Below are 20,642 nucleotides of genomic sequence, written 5' to 3'. Positions count from 1 at the left end.
GACTAATCTTGACTTGCAATCAAGACTAACCAAGGCTAACCATGCTATGCCTTAGCTTTCGCTATGTATATCCTGGCATAGCCGAGCTAAGCCACTGCCATTTTTTTCTAGCAGCGTGTTCATACCATGTGTAATAAGGACAAGCGCCTGCATATAATCTGCAGCGGTACTAAGAACGTATCGCGCGCAGCTCGAGATTGTAAGGTTCACCAAATGCTACTTTTCTGCCGGTACGCTAACCGCTTCTCATTATTTTCGTGCATAAGCATTCTTTGGCGAGTACCCTTTGCAAAATCTGTCTCTCACGCGAGAAGTGTAATGCCTTGTATCGACACAAAAATGCGTCATTTCTGAAGCTAAGACGTACATCAATTCGTTAAAGTAGTGTGGATGTTGACAGCACACTTTTGGAATTTGTATAAGCTATAAACAATAAACAAACGAAACTCCTATCTGGAAACTGAATGTGTTCGGTAAAGTTCTCCGCCAGCCATCTGTTCCTTGTCTAACAAACCTAATTTGTGCATGCCTTTTACATGTGCCTCACGGATCCGAAAATATGTGCGTTTAGTGTGAACGGCAGGAAGTGACAAGAACCGAATCGACAAGTGAACATTCATAGGTCAAAAAATTATTTTGTTTTCTACGAACAAAATTGGAAACGAACATTCTGGAGTCTTCTATTTACGTATTGAGCAACCTTTTTCAAACTAATCCTCCACTTTACTGGCGGGTGACATGCAAGTGCTCTGTCAGCGGTTGTTTAATATTCTTTCTCTTTCTTTTCTTTTTTGTCAAGTGAATGCGCATGATCACATAAAACTTGATTAGTCAGGTCAACGACTACAAATGTCCACGTCCAAATGCAGGCACTCGCGGATGGTTTCTCCAGCCTGGCTGTGGTGTTCCAGAATAAATCACCGGAAGTAGTATTCACTAAAGTGTGATTAATTAATGTTTAATTCTTTACACGTTGATTAACGTTGAATATGCCAGGATTGTTTTGAACGACCTCATATCTCTGCTAATAAGGAGGCTTGTGGGGGTACAGAATCACGTACATTTGAAGCCACAGGTATTTTCCTTCATCGTGTTGCCCATACTTACGTTTCGGTAGTCGCTTAAGGTTGTGTTCGGAGGCTTACTCGAACAAAGTTGCATCTAGAGAAGAGATAACGTTCATAACCTTTCGCAAGTACTGCACTACACTGTTTGTGGTGCACATATGATCTTGTATCTCGCTGTTTTACTTTAGCTTGATGTTATGCTCACCCGGCCGTGCTTAATTGTCAAGCCGTCTGCTTCTCTGTGGATGATTCCAATTAAGCATTTTAGGGTAGTATAGCCACTCGAAAGAGAACTTTGTACATTTTGTTGCAGCTTTTCATGCAGCAAATTAGGTGCGACACTCTTCACAGACAACACTTTCCACAACTCAAAAGTTTTCACGTACGAGTTGCTTCTGTAAAACGGTTCAGATATCGCTGCTGCGTGGTGTCGTCTTCAATAAATACACGCTTTCAGAGTACAGAAGGCAAAATCACAGTCGTGAGGTTGTTGATCCCAGTCTGTAACGCATATTTTGAAGGCAAGCACAACAATATTGCAAGTACATTTGGTTTGAAGTCTGCATGAAGTGCATCCCTGCGAGCTTCCGTCGAAGTGCCTGTCAACTCTCGAGCTGCTTCTGTTGGAAAACTTCGCTTTCGCATCATTATTTTTGGCTTCGAGATATGTTCGTGAAGGCCGATAATAACTAAGTCGTGGAATCGCGCCATGAACTAGCGTCCATGTTTCCAGTGAGGAATTAATATATTCCTCGTTTTCATTTGTACATAGCCATCATTATCTTCCCTGTTCTACTTCTTCGCGCATGAGCTGGGGCGTTGCCTTTTTTGGAATAAACAGCGCTGGACAACTTGGTCGGTCTCGGTATTGTAAAGTGGTGGAGGTACGTCAAGACCCCGACGCTCTCTCGCGTTCCCGTCCTCCCTGGAGCTACGTTCCGGTCGCCGCCTGCGCCCGGCTACCCCTGCAACGATGGACACATCCAACCCCGGCCCTTCCGGCACTTCACACCCTACCACACAGACGACCCCGGCTGCGGCGCCGTCTGGGACTGTGACGAGCCCTTAGCGCGATCTCCGCGTCATTGCGGGACTCCGCGGTGATGACGTCGACGACTGGATCGACCACTACGACCGCGTGAGTTCTTGCAATAAGTGGAACGACACTCAGAAATTGTGGCACGTAGCACTCTACTTGACCGTTGTTGCAAAGACGTGGTATTTCAACCACGAATCCGAAATCTCGGATTGGTCCACGTTTACCTCCAAGCTCCGGCAAATCTTCGCTACCTCGTCTGGCCGTGCAGAAGCCGCAAAACAGAAGCTGGGAACCCGCCTCCAACTTCCACACCTCATACATAGAGGATGTCTTGGCTCTGTGCCGCCGTGCGAACCCTAGCATGACGGAAGCCGAACGCGTTCGCCACATATTAAAAGGCATTGGGTCTGTCACGTTCAACGCCTTAATCGTGCAAAATCCGGCTTCTGTTTAAGATATCACTTCCACGTGTCAACGCCAAGACGAGCTGCAGTCTATTCGTCTTCAACATGACAGCAGCGATCCTCAGGTTCCCCTTGCTCCAGATCTACGTGCTGTTATCCGCGAAGAGTTTCAAATACAAGACCTAAGGCGTCCACCGGCTGCCTGTGCCTCAGCTCCCACCTTCGACTTTCGCGAGGTCATAAAGCAAGAGTTGACAGCGATGACTACACCCACGACGCATCTTGCTCCGGTAGCGCGCCCCAAAGCTACCTACGCGGATGTTGCTTCGGTACCCACCCCTACCGTGACCTCCGTGCCTACTGACATTTCCTATGACCATTTGGTTTCGATGGGAGCCAGAGAACGTGCTGCGGCCATAAATCTCGCTTCTGCCGCCGTCGCCAGCAGGATGAAAGACGAGGCTATGCTTAGCACGAGAGAGACCGCACTCGCCGACTAGACACCTACTATCCCGGATCGTACTCGTTCCCGCAACAGCGTTCTCCATCTCCTCCAGCTGCTCCCAATCTGCCTCATAGTTCCCATTCGGCCAGACGTCGTTCTCCATCGCCTTACCGGCGCTTTACATCACCGCTTCGCCCCACTTCCCATCTTGCCGACAAGCACTCGGAAAACTAACTGTTGCAGTTTTTGGAGGGGAAACTGCTTCCTATCGGTCTTCAAATTTCGTCCTGTTTGCCCGGCCAACATGCCTTCTGCAACTGTCGAAGGTGTTCACGCGTCAGCTCTCATCGATACCGGTGCCACCGTTTCTTTTCTTCGTAGTGATCTGTATTCCCGGCTCCGGATAGTAAAAATGCCTTATCTTTGACCTATTTTGCGTGGTGCTAATAATGCATTCATTCACCCCGACGGATAGTGTACTACAATGGCATGACGAAGAACTAGGTATGGCCCGACGTATCGCGGCAGCAGTTTTTCGCAAAGGCCGACGCGACGGGAGGGTAAACCAAAGCAGGACAAGTGACCCATGGCTGAAATAAACGTCCTGACGACGACTGTCGTAACGGTGCTTTTGGATAATCTGAGATGCCAGAAGACGGTCCTGGGCGATGCGACGTGCTGTGGCCGTGCGAACAACGGCGTCGTGAGCATAGGACGTGGCAGTGGTGGCATCGAAAGGGAGCAGCGAGTCAGGAGCCAGAAGTGGGTCACGGCCATATAGTAGATAGAAAAGAGAATAACCAGTAATATTGTGACGCGACGAATTGTATGCAAACGTCACGAAAGGTAACGTGCAGTCCCAATCCCGGTGATCACCAGACATATACATGGAGAGCATGTCCGTGAGTGTACGGTTGAGACACGCGGTAAGTCCATTTTTCTGTGGGTGGTAAGCCTTCATCAACTTTTGGGACGTGGAGAAAGGGCGAACAAGGTCGTCGACATCCTTAGAAAGAAAACAGCGCCCTCGATCAGTGAGTAGCTGACCTGGGGCACCATGATGTATATATAGGATCACTTCATGAAGGAGAAAATCAGCCACATTGGTTGAGCAGCTCATAGGGCGGGCCCGCGTTATGTCATAACGCGTGGTATAGTCCGTCGCAACGGCCACCCACGTGTTGGCCGAGGAATAGGACGAGTAGATTTTAATGAACAGAAAGGAGGAGAGGTCGGCCTGGAGAGTGCGTCTCTAGCCTGCTACTCCTCACTGGGGAAAGGGGAAGTGGGAAATACAGGGAAAGGTAGGTGGCGGGTGATTATGTTATGGTACAATGACATACTATATACACGTTGTCCAATGTGTGGATTCGCAACGTAGACGCAATGCACGTAAGAGTAATCTTGTCCATACCCAGGGAACGGTAGGTCGCGGGAGATAGTGTGGAATAGTGTGGAAATGGGCCAAGGAGGTCCAGGCCGACGTGGTAAAATGGCTCATTGGGGATATCTATAGACGGAATGTGCCCAATGGGAGACAATGGAGGCTTCTTGCGGCGTTGGCAAAGTTCGCAGGCAGCGACGTAACTTCGAACATAGCGACATAGCCCAGGCCAGAAAAATCGCCTGCATACACTATCGTACGTACGGGAGACACCCAAATGACCAGTGGTAGGCACATCGTGTAACTGCGAGAGAATTGTCGAGCTCAGATGCTGGGGACCGACGAGAAGCAGTTCAGCACCATATGGATTCATATTGCGTCGGTATAAGGTCCCGTCCTGGAAAACAAACATACGAAGGGAAACGTCCTATTGCTTCGAGGTAAGGTGTTCGATGATGGATCGCGAATATGGGTCACGACGATGCTCGTCGGCGATGCGTGAGAAGCCGGAGATCGACAAAACGCAGGTATCTGTATTGGTTGTGGTGCCATCGGGAGGGTCCACAGGATAGCGGGAGAGGCAGTCGGCGTCCTTATGTAGCCGCCCATATTTGTAGGACACGGTAAAGGTGTGCTCTTGCAGGCGTAAAGCGCAGTGACCAAGACAGCCTGTCGTGTCTCTGAGTGAGGATAGCCAACATAAGGCATGATGATCTGTCATGACGGTGAAATGCCGACCGAATAGGTAAGGGCGGAACTTAGCAATGGACCAAACAAGGGCGAAGCATTTACGTTCTCTTATGTAGTAGTTGCGCTCTGGTGCTGAAAGAAGATGGCTAGCATACGCAATTACGCGCTTCATGTCCCGCTGTGGTTGGGACAAGTTAGCGCCAATGATATGGCCGCTGGCATCAGTACGAACTTCTGTGTAGGCATGCGGATCAAAATGACCCACCTCGAGTGGATTGATAAGGCGACTGATAAGCGCTGAAAATGCTGCAATCTGGTCGCGTCCCCAACGAATAGTGGTGTCGCTTTTGAGAAGGTCTGTGAGAGGAGGAGCGATTTCGGCAAAGTTCTAGATAAATTGCCGAAAATAGGAACACAGCCCTGGGAAACTTCGGACATCGGTGTGAGAACGCGGAAGTGGAAACACGTTCACGGCACGAACTTTATCAGGATCAGGCTGGACACAAGCAGCGTCAACCAAGTGACCAAGTACTTGTATTTGGCAGTGGCCGAAATGGAATTTTGCAGAATTTAGTTGTAGGCAAGGTCGTCGAAAAACAGCAAGGATAGATGAGAGTCGGTGGAGGTGGCCCGAAACGTCGGTGAAAAAACAATGACGTCATCAAAGTAGCAGAGGCATGGGGTCCATTTGAATCTGCGCCGAAGAGAGTCAATCACGCGTTGGACGGTAGCAGGGACATAGCACAGTCCGAAAGGCATCACTTTAAATTGGTAGAGACCATCTGGGGTGACCTCGCGATCTCGTTCATCCACTGCGATTTGCCAGTAGCCAGAATGCAAATCAATCGACGAAAAATAACTGGCACCATGTAAGCAGTCCAGCGCGTCATCAATACGGGGAAGCAGATACATGTCCTTTTTGGTTATCTTATTGAGGTGACGGTAATCGATACGAAACCTCCAGGTATTGTCCTTCTTTTCTACCAAAACGACTTACCCGCACCGCGTGAGGAAACTTCAAGGCGCCGCCTTGCGCACGTATTGTTTGATAAATTAAAAAGACGCCGTTGTCGTAACTCCTGATGATGTGAAAAGTTATTAATGTTGACTGCACTGCACACGCAGCAGATAAAAGTGTAAGAAGTCGCACAAAGTTTGTAATGTGTGACCATTATTATTACAACTAAACGCGTCCTTTTAAAAAATGAACGTCCAAACACAAATCCCATCACCACCTGAGAGCGAGACAAATGCTATGGGCACGCGTTATGAACTAAATATTTTCATGAGCCCAAACAACGGGGAAAATGCGGCGATACGCATGCCTCTCAGTTGTTATTGCATATGGCCACTCATTAACATACCTCGCGCGGCTCGTCACACCACAAATTATGGTGGCATATATCTGCAATCGCGGCCCAGCGCAACGTCACGCAACCTCAAATTGACCTTTAAGAAACGACCCTTCCTGTGACTCTCCTCACGGCATATTCTTTCAGCCAATCAGAAAGCTGACATGGCGGCTATCATGGACCACCACCACATAGAGCACTATTCTCAACACGCGTGGCGGCTGCACGGCCGCCATTATCCGCCAGGTTTCCTCTCTGATTGGCTGTCGAGAGCTCACGTGCCTAGAAATTTGTGCCGGAAATGCAAAATGGAATTTTGCGTTTTCTTCAATATGACGAAACGTGACGGGGAGCTGCAAATTTCATCGACTAAAACATTTGTTTGGTCCTTGGCAGCTATATTGCAACGTTAGCCCTTCAAAAAGAAAGTTAGCGGTAGCGTACAGAATCCAGTGCAATGAATCTGCAATTTCACGGATATGTGGTGCCGATCCAAGATATGCGCCATGCCAGCTTGCTGATTGGCTGAAGGAATATGCTGTGGGGAGCGTCACAGGAAGGGCAGTTTTGTAAACGTCAATTTGACGTTGCGTGACGTTGCGCTGGGCCGCCATTGCAGAGATTTTCCGCCATAATTTGTGGTGCAACGAGCCGCGCGAATTATGCTAATGAGCAGCCATACGCAATGGCGGCTGAGGTGAATGCGTATCGCGACATTTTCCCCGTCGTTCTGCGCCATGGAAATCTTTTGTTCATAACGCGTGCTCATAGTATTTGGATCGTTCTCGGGTCGTGTTGGGATTTGTTTTTTGGGCCATTCTTTCTTAGAAGAACGCATTCATACGAAATAATATTGGTCGAACATAGCAAACATTCCGCAACGTAGTCCACATTTCACTGGTGCGTTTGTGTTGTAATCAAGATTAACGCCTTTTCGTACAATCAAAAGTTATGACAACGGCGTCTTTCTCATTTATAAAAAATGAATCTACGGAAGGCGGCGCCTTGAAGTTTCCTCCCGTGGTGCGAGTAAGCAGCGAAGTGAACAAGAGATGGCAACGCCGGCGCTTGCGTCGCGCTAGCGGATATCTCTGGCGTGCGCAACACTATCGGTGTTATTCGGCCTTTCTCAGCCAGCCGAGTCGGGCTGAGTAACTTCCGTTTCAGGAGATAGCGATAGTGTGGCCTAAAACGTGCGCGCTTCCCCACTGGTATGTCGCGTATGTTGTCTCAAGGAAGAAAACAAGCGTGTTGGCGCCAACATACGAAGACTCATTCCATTTCCCGAGGACACGCATCCTAGCTATTGAACCAGACGACGGCTTGTACGCAGCAGACGACGGAAGCGAGAAGCGTTTTCGACGGAATAATCATGAGGTTTGAGCTAGCTGCTTTATTTTTACTGCGGAGGAAAACTCTTTCGCTTTACCGAGAAGCTTACGTTCAGTGCCTTCGTTTCAGTTTCTTAGGAATGGAGTAGGAAATCAACTTTATTCGAGGTCCTGCAACCCACGACATCTTTGGGCTATCATGGAGTGGGCGTCTCCTATGACGGAACCGGAAGGTTTAGTTTCCTGGCGGCGTCGTGGACCTGCTGGATGGCCCAGAGTTGGGGAGCTAGTTCTTCGCTCCGGATTGCTTCTTCAAACTTGCGCTTGTCCTGTTCGCAGTTTATGTGAGCTTGCGAGCACGGCCAGAGTAAACGATAGACGTAAAGGGATGTATTTCAATTGGTGCAATAAGACTTGTCGTAGAGCTCAGGCATGTAATGGTGTAGTCTGTTTTGCGGGGGGTATGTGTCTGTCTGTAGCATTCTGAGCGTAACCGCTTGAGCTCGAGTAAGCGTGCGGTGTGGCGTGCTATACTCTCTACGTTGTAGGCAGTAGTGTTTAGTGATTTCAATGTATGTAGTTGAAGCGTCCTTGTTCTCCGAGTGGTCGGGTGAAGCCGCGTGGTCTGTACGCGTGCGCGCTGTCTCGTGCGCCACCTCGTTAAGGTTGAGGACGTCGCCGATCTTTGGTCTTAAGTGTGCCGGGAACCAGTATATGACGTATTTCTTATTCTCTTTCGTTGTAAAAATTCTGAGAGCCTGTGGGCAGACCGTGCCCTTTTGGAAAGCTCTGATAGCGGCTATGGAGTCGCTGTAGATATGGGAAAGATTGTCGTCGGTGAGCGCAACAGCGATCGCAACCTGTTCAGCCTGTTCAGGTTTCCTTGCAATTACCGTGGCTGCATGTCTTGTGGATCCGCGCCCGTCCACAACCGCCACTGCGAAAGCTTTGTTTCCCGCGTATGCAGCCGCGTCCACAAAAGCTGAGCGTTCGCGGTTCGCCAAGGCTTGGTTAAGGAGGAATTGTCCTTTCGCTTGTCGTCTGCCCTTGTTGTTTTCGGGGTGTACGTTTCTGGGCATAGGTTAGACCGTGATCTCGGCACGGATGTGCCCTGGAAGGTCCGCAAAGTCTTTTTATATGTTTCCTTGAGCAAAGCCTAGCTTCCCTAGGATCGTACGCCCCGGAGGCGTCGTCGAAAGCCTAGCAAGCTGGGCTCGCTGCTGGGCTTCTGCAATTTGTTCCAGGGTGTTGTTTATACCCATGTGCACCAGCTTCTCGTTGCTGGTGCTGGTCGGAATGCCGAGGGCTTGCTTGGTGACCTTTCTGATTTGGCCATTAAGTCTGTCTCTTTCGGATCGTGACCAATTGAACATTGCCGCAACGTATGCGAAGTGACAGGTGACGAACGCGTGTATGAGTTTGATGAGATTATGTTGCTTGAGGCCCCTGTGTCTACTTACAATTCTTCTGATGAGCCCGATAGCGTTGTTGGTCTTGGTGATGAGCTTCTGAACCGTAGAGGCATTGACGTCTTTAGTCTCTATGATCATAGCCAGGACTCTGACTTTGTCGACGCACGGTATGGCGTGTCCCGAATTGGTTCATACGGCAATTTCTTGATTATAATCGAAGTCTGACGAGTATGGCTTGCGGCCCTTCTGCGTGGGTCTGCGTACGAGCAGCTCCGACTTGGTAGGCGAGCATCTGAGTCCTGTGGGAATTAGAAATTCTTCTACGGTATTCACTGCTTCTTGCAAGATGTCCTGCAGCATGCCCGGGGTTCCTTTGGTGACCCACGCGGTGATGTCATCTGCGTGTATGTTGTGCTCGAGCCCGTGGATCTGTCCGAGTTTCTCAGTAAGTGCCATCATGGTAAGGTTGAAAAGCATAATGGAGATGACCGAGCCTTCGGGGGTGCCCCTGGTCCCCAGCAAGAGTGTCTCCGTGGAGAGGTCGGCAAATCGGAGCGTAGCCGTGCTGTTATTCAAGAATGACTTGACGTACGCGTGGAATCTAGCTCTGAGGTTCAGGGCGGAAATGCTGTCCACATTGTATTGGTGAGAAAGGTTATCGAACGCTTTTTCGAGTTCCAACCCGAGAATGGCCTTGGCGTTTCTAATGGGGTCATCAATGATTTAGTGCTTGATTAAAATCATGGTGTCTTTAGTTGATAGACCGGGTCTAAACCTGATGAGGGTGTGTGGTAAAAGTCCCTTGTTTTCGAGGAATCTGGAGACTGTTCTGAACGGCGTGTTCCGCAGCCTTACCCACGCACGACGTGACTGAAATGGGTCTGAGGTTCTCGACGCCCAAGGGATTGTTGGGCTTTGGGATGAGAACCGTGGTGGCGTTCTTCCATTCCGGTGGGACCCTACCAGAAGCCCAGACCTGAGTGATTAGTTCCGCTAGGAACCGGACGGTGTCTTCATCCAAGTTACGAAGGGCCTTGTCAATAATACCGTCCGGACCTGGGGCCGATGTGCCATTCAGGTTTTGAAGGACTGTCCTGATTTCTTCCAGGGGGAAGGGTTCGTCGACGTTAGGGTTGTCCTCGCCCGTGTACGGGGAAGCGGGTGCCTCGGCCTCGCTTTCGTGGCTGCTCGAGAGTGGCATGTAACTCTCGGCAAGTCTTGCCATAAAATTCTGCTCGTTGGAGTTTTTCAGTTCGCGTTTCGTTATCTTGTCAGCCGCCTTAGTCTGGGAGCTCCTGGTTTGACCTTTGTTAAGAAGGTATTTGAGCAGGTTCCAGGTTTTTCCCGATGTCATGCTGCCATTGGCCCTTGCGCATACTTCGTGCCATTGTTGGTTGGAGAGTACCACGCAGTGGTGCTCAATGTCCTTGTTCAGCAGTGCGATCTCTTTTCTAAGCCTTCTATTGAGTCTCTAGGTACGCTATCTCTGCAGTTTGAATCTTTTCGCTTCCAGCATGTGAGCGAGCTGAGCGTCCATCCCGATTGTCTGTACATCTGTTTCTATTTCTTTGGTCGCGTTGCGGGCATCTTCCTTGAGTTCTTGCGTCCATTGTTCTAGTGTAGCGGGCTTGTCGGTACGTTCCTTTCTTACCTGTCTAAACACATCCCAATCCGTGTATCTCCATTTTCGTAGTGGTTTCAAGGCGATTGCTATTGACGTTTACACAAAGAAATGGTCGCTGCCGAGGTCGTCGCCGGTATTATGCCAGGTGGCCCACTCGGTGTTGAGGACGAACGTGAGGTCTGGGGTGGTGTCCTTCGACATTGAGTTGCCCATCCTGGTGGGGTAGAGCGCGGACGCGATCAGGTTGAGGCCCATCTCTTCTGCATCGGTGGCAAGATTTCTGCCTTTGGCGCTGGTGGCGCTGTAGCCCCATTCAACGTTTGGGGCGTTGAAATCTCCGGCAATAATCAGCGGGTTGTCCCCGGCTTTGTCCCTGGCCTTCTTCAACAGTCTTTTGAAACTTTGCGTTCTGTGGTTCGGGCTGCTGTACGTGTTGAGTGCTAGTATGCTCTTGGCCTTTTTGCCTTTGGGAAAGACTTCGATGAACAGGTGCTCATATTTGCTGTCCGGATTACTTCTGTCAATTTCGGCCCACGCGAGCCTGTTACTGATAAACGTCGCTACGCCGCTGTAGGCTTTTGTGGGCGGAACGGCAATTGTTTCATATCCCGGAAGTGTGGGTGTGTCGGTGTTGGTCTCTTGGATGAGTATGATGTTCGGCTTGTCTGTAGTGTGTCTGATGTGTTGTTGGAGGACCAATTTCTTGTTGCAGAACCCGCGACACTTTCATTGCCAGATTATAAGCTTGCCTTGATTGCTCGTTTGCGCTTGGTGCCTTTCGGCTGGTTCTCGTTTATTTGCCTTCTCGATTTTCGCTTTCTACTTTGGTTGCGGACTTTACCGCCATTTTGGGTGTGATAATATTGCTTCTTGCAGTGTTCTTTCTGACCATGGTGGAGGCAGGGGAGTTGACCGGTGCCGTGGAGTGAGTAAAGACTGTTTTCTCGAGACCCTCGATCCTGGCGCCGAAGCCCTTCTCCATCACTTCTACCCTGCTCGTTAGGCCGTCGGCCACCTCTACTAGTCTGTCGTGCCCCTTCTTTAGTGACTCGAAATCGAATTGGAGTTGACCTAGGGTACTAAGGATCTTGTCCAATTTACCGTCAATGTCCTTGACAGGCGTGTCGCATTTTCTTAGGCAAAGCGTCAAATTGGCGTCACGTTACGAAAGGAAAATGGGGCCATCAGCGCCATTTTATTCGCGTCGTGTCTACGTCACGCATCGAAGAAAATGGCGGAATGTCCAGAATAGCGCCCAAGGGCATCTGCCTGCTACCGCTCACTTTCCTTTTAAAGCACTAACGTCGCAATACAGCTTTCATGGGCCAGAAAAAAGTATGAGTCGACAAAATTTGCAGCTCCACGTCACGTTTCGTCATCATGATGAAAAGGCAAAATTACATTTTGCAGCCCATCCGTTTCCCGACACAAATTTTAAGACACGTGACCTCTCGACCGCCAATCCGAGAATCAACAAGGCGGATAATGGCAGCCGTGGAGTTGTCATGCGTGTCGAGGAGAAGGCCTCAAGTTAACTGGGACACCCGCTAGAACTTAATATAGCTATTGAGCAATACAGCTTCACTGGTCTTCCAACTTCACATAGTGGAAGTGCTGAGATTCTCATTTTTTGCGATGCTCGTGTCAGCTATCGGCTGATGTGAGTGCTAGCGTGACATATTTCCTATTGCTAGTTTTCGCCGAGTGTGCGCTCTTGTAGCATTTCTCTACGCCGCTCTGCTTGCACAGAGTGGCGCGCGCTTCGGTGTTTCGAGTCACTAAGCATTTGGATGTCCGTGGGATTACTGTCGCGTTCTGCCAACCCTCGAGCAGTGGCCGCAGCGGTGTTCTCGAGAAGCGGACTGCAGTTTGCCATTCCAGCTATTTAGAAAGCATAGGCTACCCGTGCTTTTCGTCATCTGTTTTCTCCGCGGAGTGACAGTGCAATCGCCCGCCGAGCAGCGTCCTATGCGCAGCGTGTTTTTCGTCATGGCGCACCGCTGCCCTGCCCGCTCGCCGGGCAAGCAGATGACGGAAAGGAGGGGGTATGAACATTGCTGGGACGGTAACTCCTCTCCACGTTTTTTTTTTTTCTCGAGAGTGCGTTTTCTGACTGCGGCTCACACGACACAGCTTATATTGGACGGGATAGTGCCGAATTATTTCTACTCAGGGCGCTCCTGACGCGTCTTACAGGCTTACACGTTTCAGACCATTCGGTGAAATATTTGCATCCTTTTCGACATCTTCCTACCTGGTGAGGGGCTACAACCAGTTTGCCTTTCTGTATCTTTCGCAGGAGGACGCGCTGAACTTAATCGCCGGCGTGCAAGCACCCTTGAACCGGTTCGCCCTGACATTAAGCCTCAGAATGGACGTCTACCGCAACGCTCACCTTTCAGATATTTACCCGACTTTATTTCATCAGACATTACCGAACGCACCCAGCGATGAGCACGTTTTAAGGAGTTTCGATACGGTAAGCAGAACAAACAAAAAAAACAATGGTCAGTTGTGATGAGAACGCACTGGTTTGTTGCAAATTGCGACATCGAGTCGCACGACCGAAGCGTGACCCAATCATGCTTACGCTACCTTCGTGGTAGCGTAACCATTTAGAAAGTGTTCACATGGCTGTAATATCTCAGAAAGAGGGAAGCTGTGAGTTATTGTTTCTCTTATTATATAACGACAGTGTATACAGTTGTAAAAAAACTGTCGCTAATTGCAGTTTGTCCTTTACTTTAACGTGGCTTTCACCGAGTCGTGTTTGTTAGCTTGTCGCCTATTAGCCCGAATAAATCAACTTCTCAAGTATCATGATGAGAAAAGTGTGAATGAGAAACTTATAGAGCAACAAGCAAAACTCCCTAAAGAGCCTTCTGTTGCCCAATACGTGCTACATAAAACTATTTTTCTCGAGCGGGAAACAAACCCGCGAACACGCGCAAAATTGCGGAGCGACTGGCCACTCGCGGCAATTTGCCTGTATTCGCGGGATTGCTTCAAGCTCGGAAAAGGCTTTTTAAAAAAATTGTAGTGTTTTAGGCGCCAAAATCACGATCTCATTGTGAGGCACGCCATAGTGGGGTCTCCGGAAATTCGGACACCCTGGGTTTTTTTAACGGGCTCCTTAGTCTAAGTACAGGCGTGCTTTTGCATTTCGCCCCTATAGAAATGCGGCAGCTTACGCCGGGAGACAAAAAATATAAACTTTTATGTAGTCCGTATCGGGAATTTTTCATGTTGCTCTACAATTTTATTATTGACACTTTTCATCTAATTATAATATGACATCAATTCTAAATATACGAGCGATTCTCCTAATTACGAAATTAGGGGAAGTGCCAAAATTAATCTCGGTATCTGCAAGCGACAACGAACAATTCATTGCTTCTGTCGAGCTGCGTGGCATTTGCATATTTATAAATCTTGGTGAATGACAGTTGGGACACCCTGTATGTGCTGTCCGTTCGGATATACACGCGCGCCGACGAACGCTGGAGAGCACAAAGGTGGCACGCGCTGCCTTCTGGCGTCGAAAAAATTGGCAGTGGCTTAGCTCGGCTATGCCAGGATATACGTAGCGAAAGCTAAGGCAGAGCGTGGTTAGCCTTGGTTAATCTTGATTGCAAGTCCAGGTTAGTCTGGCTGTTTAGCTATGTTGCGGCATTTAGCCAGTCGTTCGGCGCGCTGTTTGTCTGTTTCCTGGGCGATTAGTTTCCTCTTCAACTCGTTCTGATGTCGACTGCAGGCCTCCTCCAGCTTGTCAGAATGGTCGCCGTCCATACTGTCGCCTCAACTGTGGTTGCGGCGCACGCGAGATCTCCTTTTCAATCCTCCGACATGCTATAATGCATGCGACGCAGCTGGCGAAGCGAGCGGAGGTGAACGCAATGACGAGGAACGCGGTGTGACGTCATACCAAACGGTGGCCATAGAGAAAAATTTCAACAAGAGCGAACACACGAGACGTTCATTTCAGGGATCGCCAGCCGTTTGTGCGCAGGCGCGGGGAAGTGCGGGCGCGAGAGAGAAAATCTGGGGCTTTTGCTCTTTAAATAATGACTCTGCCTAGGCACTACAGAATAGGTTTCTTAGTGCGTGTTGTAGGCGTTTGTCCCTAGGCGTGCCGGCATTGCGTTTGCGGCATTGCGTTTGGTGCCGGGAGTCGAGTTTGTTTACGCTCGGACGTTGGCTGCTGGCGCGGTAATATAGGTGAAGCTGCGGGCACTGACGCCCGAATTGGCGACCACTGTGTCGGACAGAATGTCTCGCACCTGTGGCACTCGTGCTAAGTCAGTCGTGGCGGATCATAGCTTTCTCGCGCCTTACGGCGAAGTACTTTGTCAATAACATCACAGATGTTTGTGTGGGAGCAGTAGCGACCGTATAGTAGAGCCCAGGCCGCATATATTGAATATCCACAAAGCAGAGCACCCTAGCAACTGCGGTTGAACGCAAATGGCTGAAAGGCCGCCGGTGACGATGACTGACTCAGCACCAGCGCCGCAGGCGCGAGCAAGTCTGTGCGATGTACCTTCAGAGGCGAAGTTTTGACTGGTGTTGCAGAAGACGCGGGGCGCGGTAGTGCTGAACTTAGCATCACAAGTTGACGGCTGGACGTAATTATATTTATTCAATCCTGTTTTTTACTAATTGTGACAACGTGTCGTTATTTCGCATTAGTGGCGGCGCCTCGAGGACACCAAAGCGGAAACGGGGATACCAAAGCTACAAACCGCATTGGTCCGTAGATATTGGCTCGCAGAAGCCTGCGCTTTTCCGCCTCCGCGGCCGCAACACACGGACCACCCTGCTTCCAGCTTTGATCCCCCCGCTAACCCTTGGATGCGCTGGAGATCCTGCGCCACCTGCGTTGTTATAACCTCAGGCGCTTTCCTGACGCCCCCGTTTGCCGGTTACGTGTGCCCTCCTGGAGCAGGGCTTGTAAACAATGCAATCTATCGTCGCGACGAAAAAAGCGACCTGCGACATATACAACACCAGTCACAACCTTGCCCCTACACACACAGCGATCACCAAATAGGGCGTCCGTCCGGGGCCCGCTGCCTCAACGCGCGGGCAGAGAGCGGCGGAGCGTAAACAAACTCGACCGCACTCCGTATAATTCCGCCATGTCTAGGGGATAACGATGATGATAGTGATCTAAAATAAGGAAGCACGCTTAAGTCTGCAATGCGTGACAAATGCTACAACACGCGCTAAGAAACCTTATCTGTAGTGCCTAGGCAGAGCCATATGTGTAAGGAGCAAAAGCCCCCAGATTTTCTCTCTCGCTCTCGCTCTTACTCGCGCCTGCGCACAAACTGCTGGCGATCACACAAATGAACGTCTCGTGAGCGGACATGCCCATAGAGCCCAGCGGCCGAATTAACTGTAGCGCACCAAGCGGATGGTATTAACATCTTCCTGTTTAAGTTTTAGGCGCGCGCGTTTCAAACGCCAGTTGGTACACGCCACGCCGGCTCCGCTGTTCGGCGCGGCATTCCTTCTTTTCGCTTCTACTGCTAAACCACGCGCGGCCTTGGCGGGAGTAGTTTTATCATTTAGTAAAAATGATTGCGAACGATCTTTACAAGCATGCACCGAATCTGTGTCACGTGCATTTTGATATAAAAACGCAGGACGTATTCTACAATGATGAAATCTTTATTTTGCTCTATATAAATGCTCGTTCCGGGCTTCTTGTGCATTCATCTAAAGCTGTGGCACCAGGTAAGCAGCAGTCCTTGCCATACGAAGCTCCACCGGATGCAATCAGCTGAAAAAAAAGTAAATTACAAGCATGTATCATTTTGGTATATTGACCTAACAGGAATATTGCGTGTAGATCGAGGCAAACCGTGCGCAAGTGGTGAATGAGCGGCTTATAGATAAATTCACTTTTACATACATTTCGAAGGAAATAGAAATCTCCCAAGCAATTCCATAAAATCTTAAGAAAACTTCAGATCCCTCCCTTCCCGGGCATTATTTCCTGCACTTTAAGAGCACAAACACACGGGGGACTGCGCGTTTCCAAACTTGGCCTCAGTCGACGCGATGGAACGCCAAGTACACAGAGGTGGCTACGACACAGGCTCTCAGCCAGACCATGTTACACGTTCGCAGAATGCCTTCTAGTCGCACTCAAAATAGATTCGTGGGAAGAAAACCTGTTTTCACTCGCTCAGAGACAGAAATGTCAAGTTCTTGAGCTCCTCGGCGTTGTCTTTTACGCGTCCTGCCGGCGCAAGGACACACTCCCCTGTTATCGCTCTCGGCCATCGATCGTCGCGTCTTCGACAAGCGTGGGTACCGAAATAAGGTATATGTTGTTAGATGGCCATAAAATGCGTCACAAACCTGTCCCACTAAAATTCAGTACACGCAAATCTAACTCGCCGCGGCCGGCTTGCTTTTTTGTTAACAGCGTCACAACCCGAGGCGTGGCGAGCATGCCTCAAAAGTATCCCCAAAATTGACGAAATACAGTAATTTTTGGGGTCAGAGAATGCGTCACCACCTTCTCCCAGTAAGATTCAGTGCACGCGAAACTAACTGCGGCACACAGCCGAGCTGCTTTTCGCTAACTGCGCTACTACGTCGAGCGTGGACACTGTGCTTGAAAAGTACCCCAAAAAGTAGCGAAATTAGTTACAATAATGTCTGGGGTCAGAAAAAGCTCCAAGACTTGTCCCAGTAAGACTCAGTACACGCGAAACTGCGTCACACGGCCTCGGTGCTTTTCGTCACAAAGCCAGGTGCCGCGAGCGTGGCCAAAAACTACCGAAATAAGTCATAAAATGTTTGGGCTCGTATAAAGCGTCGCAAACACCTCCCAGTACGAGTAATTAACTCAAATTAACTAGGCTTGTACGGCGGAGCTGTTTTATAGGTTAAGTTTAGTGCAGTGAGCCTAAATGTGCTTGAAGTGCGTCACAGACTTTCAAAAAAATTCCTCACCTTGCTGTAGTCCAGTAGTGCAGCGGTTCCGTTTAGAAATGCAGACGGAACGCAACAAAACGACAGGAGCCCAAAAAACGGGCTACATCGAAAACAGATAGGTCGCCGAGCAGGCGAGCTTCACATGCGCAGCCGGTTTCGCTCGTTTCGGTGGCATGTCTCGCGCATGACGCATGCATATGGCGCGTCTGGCGTGCCACTGTGGTGCCGCTAGCTTGTTCCTAGGGGACGCAAGAAAAATAAGTCGCAAACTATAAGTTCATTTATACGCAGAACTTTTTAGTTTTAGCGGGAAAGAATAAAAAATAACACGTCGTCTGTAAGTTCATTTCACATTCCTTTTTTCCCGATGCTCGCGTCAAATAACGGATGGAGTTGAAACAAGGCGTGACGTGTTGCCTGTTTGCCAGTTTTTGCTCAGTGCCCCTCCGGTTGAATTTCTTTCTCTATGCGGTAGCGGCGCAACACCTGTAGTTCCGTGTTACTTGTAGCGCATGCGCAGTGACTAGGGAGCAAGAGAGAGAGAGAAATATCCGCGGCGAGGGGCGCGTTGTGACATCATGTGCCTCCTCGGAGCACCACCACAGAGAAATCGCATGTTCACGGCCAGTAAAGCTTTCGCTTTAATATCCGTCGCGAGGCGCGTGTTGTGACATCATGTGCCTCCTCGGAACACCGCCACGGCGAAATCGCAAGTTCGCGGCCAGTACAGCTTTCGCTATAACATTCGCGGCGAGGCGCGCGTTGTGACATCATTTGCCTCCTCGGAGCACCGCTACAGCGAAATCGCAAGTTCCCGGCAAGTGAAGCTTTCGCTCTAATATCCGCGCCGAAGCGCGCGTTGTGACATCATGTGCCTCCTCGGAGCACCGCCACGGCGAAATCGCAAGTTCCCGGCCAGAGAAGCTTTCGCTGTAATATCCGCGGCGAGGCGCTCGTTGTGACATCATCTGCCTCCTCGGAGCACCGCCACGGCGAAATCGCAAGTTCCCGGCCAGAGAAGCTTTCGCTTTATTATCTGCGGCGAGGCGCGCGTTGTGACATCATGTGCCTCCTCGGAGCCCCGCCACGGCGAAATCGCAAGTTCGCGGCCAGTAAAGCTTTCGCTTTAGTATCCGTGGCGAGGCACGCAATGTAATTTCATGTGCCTACTCGGAGACTGCCGCAGCGAAATCGCAAGTTTGCGGCCGGTACAGCTTTCGCTGTAATATCCGCGAAGAGGCGCGCGTTGTGAAATCAAATGCCTCCTCGGAGCACCGATACAGCGAAATCGCAAATTCGCTGCAGTAAAGCTTTCGCTTTATATCCGCGGCGAGGCGCGCATTGTGATATTATGTGCCTCTTCGGAGCACCGCCACAGCGAAATGGCAAGTTCCCGGCCAGTGAAGCTTTCGCTGTAATATCTGTCGCGATGCGCGCGTTGTGACATCATGTGCCTCCTCGGAGCACCGTCACAGCGAAATCGCATGTTCGCGGCCAGTAAAGCTTTCGCTGTAATATACGCGGCGAGGCGCGCGTTCTGACTTCATGTGCCTCATCGGAGCGCCACCACAGGGAAATCGCCATTTCGCAGCAGTAAACCTTTTCCTTTATATCCGCAGCGAGGCGCGCGTTGTGGCAACATGTGCTCTTCGGGGCACCGCCACAGCGAAATCGCAAGTTCGTGGCCAGTAAAGTTTTCGATATAATATCCGCGGCCAGGCGCGCAGTGTCACATCATGTGCCTCGTCGGAGCCCCGCCACGCCGAAATCGCAGGTTCGCGGCCAGTAATGCTTTCGCTTTAGTATCCGTGGCGAGGCGCGCAATGTGATATCATGTGCCTCCTCAGAGACTGCCACAGCGAAATCGCCAGTTTGCGGCAAGTATAGCTTTCGCTTAATATCCGCAGAGAGGCGCACGTTGTGAAATCAATTGCCTCCTCGGAGCACCGCAACGGCGAAATCACAAGTTCGCGGCCTGTAAAGTTTCGATTTAATATGCGCAGCCAGGCGCACGTTGTGACATAATGTGCCTCGTCGGAGCACAACCACGGCGAAATTGCAAGTTCGCGGCCAGTAAAGCTTTCGCTTTAATATCCGCGGCGAGGCGCTTAATGTGACATCATGTGCCTCCTCGGAAACCCCGCTACGCCGAAATCGCAAGTTCACGGTCAGTAAAAGTTTCGCTGTAATATACGCAGCGAGGCGTGCGTTGTGACTTCATGTGCCTCCTCGGAGAACCGCCACAGCGAAATCGCAAGTTCCCGGCCAGTGAAGCTTTCGCTATAATATCCGCGGCGAGGCGCGCATTTTGACATCATGTGCCTGCTCGATGCACCGCCACGGTGAAATCGCATGTTCACGGCCAGCAAAGTTTTCGCTTTAATATCCGCGGTGAGGCGCGCGTTGTGACATCATGTGCCTCGTCGGAGCAACGCAACGGCGAAATTACAAGTTCGTGCCAAGTAAACCTTTCGCTTTAGTATGCGCGGCGAGGCGCGCAATGTGACATCATGTGCCTCCTCGGAGACTGCCACAGCCAAATCGCAAGTTCGCGGCCACTAAAGCTTTCGCTTTAATATCTGCTGCGAGGCGCGCGTTGTGACCGTGTGCCCCCTCGGAGCACCGCCACGTCGAAATCGCAAGTTCGCGGCCAGTAAAGCTTTCGCTATAACATCCGCGGCGAGGCGCGGGCTGTGACATCATATGGCTCCGCGGAGCACCACCAAGGCGAAATCGCAAGTTCGCGGCCAGTAAAGATTTCGCTTTAGTATCCGCGGCGAGGCGCGCAATGTGACATCTTGCGCTCCCCGGAGACTGCCACAGCGAAATCTCTAGTTAGCGGCCAGTAAAGATTTCGCTGTAATATCCGCGGCGAGGCGCGCGTTGTTACATCATGTGCCTCCTCGGAACACCGCCACAGCAAAATCGCAAGTTCACGGCCAG

The 20,642-nt window shown here is 50.3% G+C and overlaps 1 protein-coding gene and 1 long non-coding RNA gene across 2 annotated transcripts in view; both read left to right on the top strand.

Annotated features, from left to right (window-relative positions):
• LOC129384709 (uncharacterized) overlaps nt 1-10,329 on the top strand; it is a 134,526-nt gene extending 124,197 nt beyond the window's left edge. The window contains exon 4 of the mRNA XM_055070322.2: nt 10,233-10,329. Within this exon, the coding sequence (XP_054926297.2) occupies nt 10,233-10,329 (97 nt within the window). The remainder of the gene's footprint in view (nt 1-10,232) is intronic.
• Nucleotides 10,330-12,407: 2,078 nt separating this feature from the next.
• LOC129384932 (uncharacterized) overlaps nt 12,408-20,642 on the top strand; it is a 68,245-nt gene continuing 60,010 nt past the window's right edge. The window contains exon 1 of the long non-coding RNA XR_011893709.1: nt 12,408-13,227. This is a non-coding gene — a long non-coding RNA (uncharacterized lncRNA). The remainder of the gene's footprint in view (nt 13,228-20,642) is intronic.

Source organism: Dermacentor andersoni, chromosome 4, assembly GCF_023375885.2.
Source record: "Dermacentor andersoni chromosome 4, qqDerAnde1_hic_scaffold, whole genome shotgun sequence".
Classification (NCBI taxonomy): Eukaryota; Metazoa; Arthropoda; class Arachnida; order Ixodida; family Ixodidae; genus Dermacentor; species Dermacentor andersoni.
The sequence above is the reverse complement of the archived record's forward strand: the minus strand, read 5'-3'. Positions and strand labels throughout refer to the sequence as shown.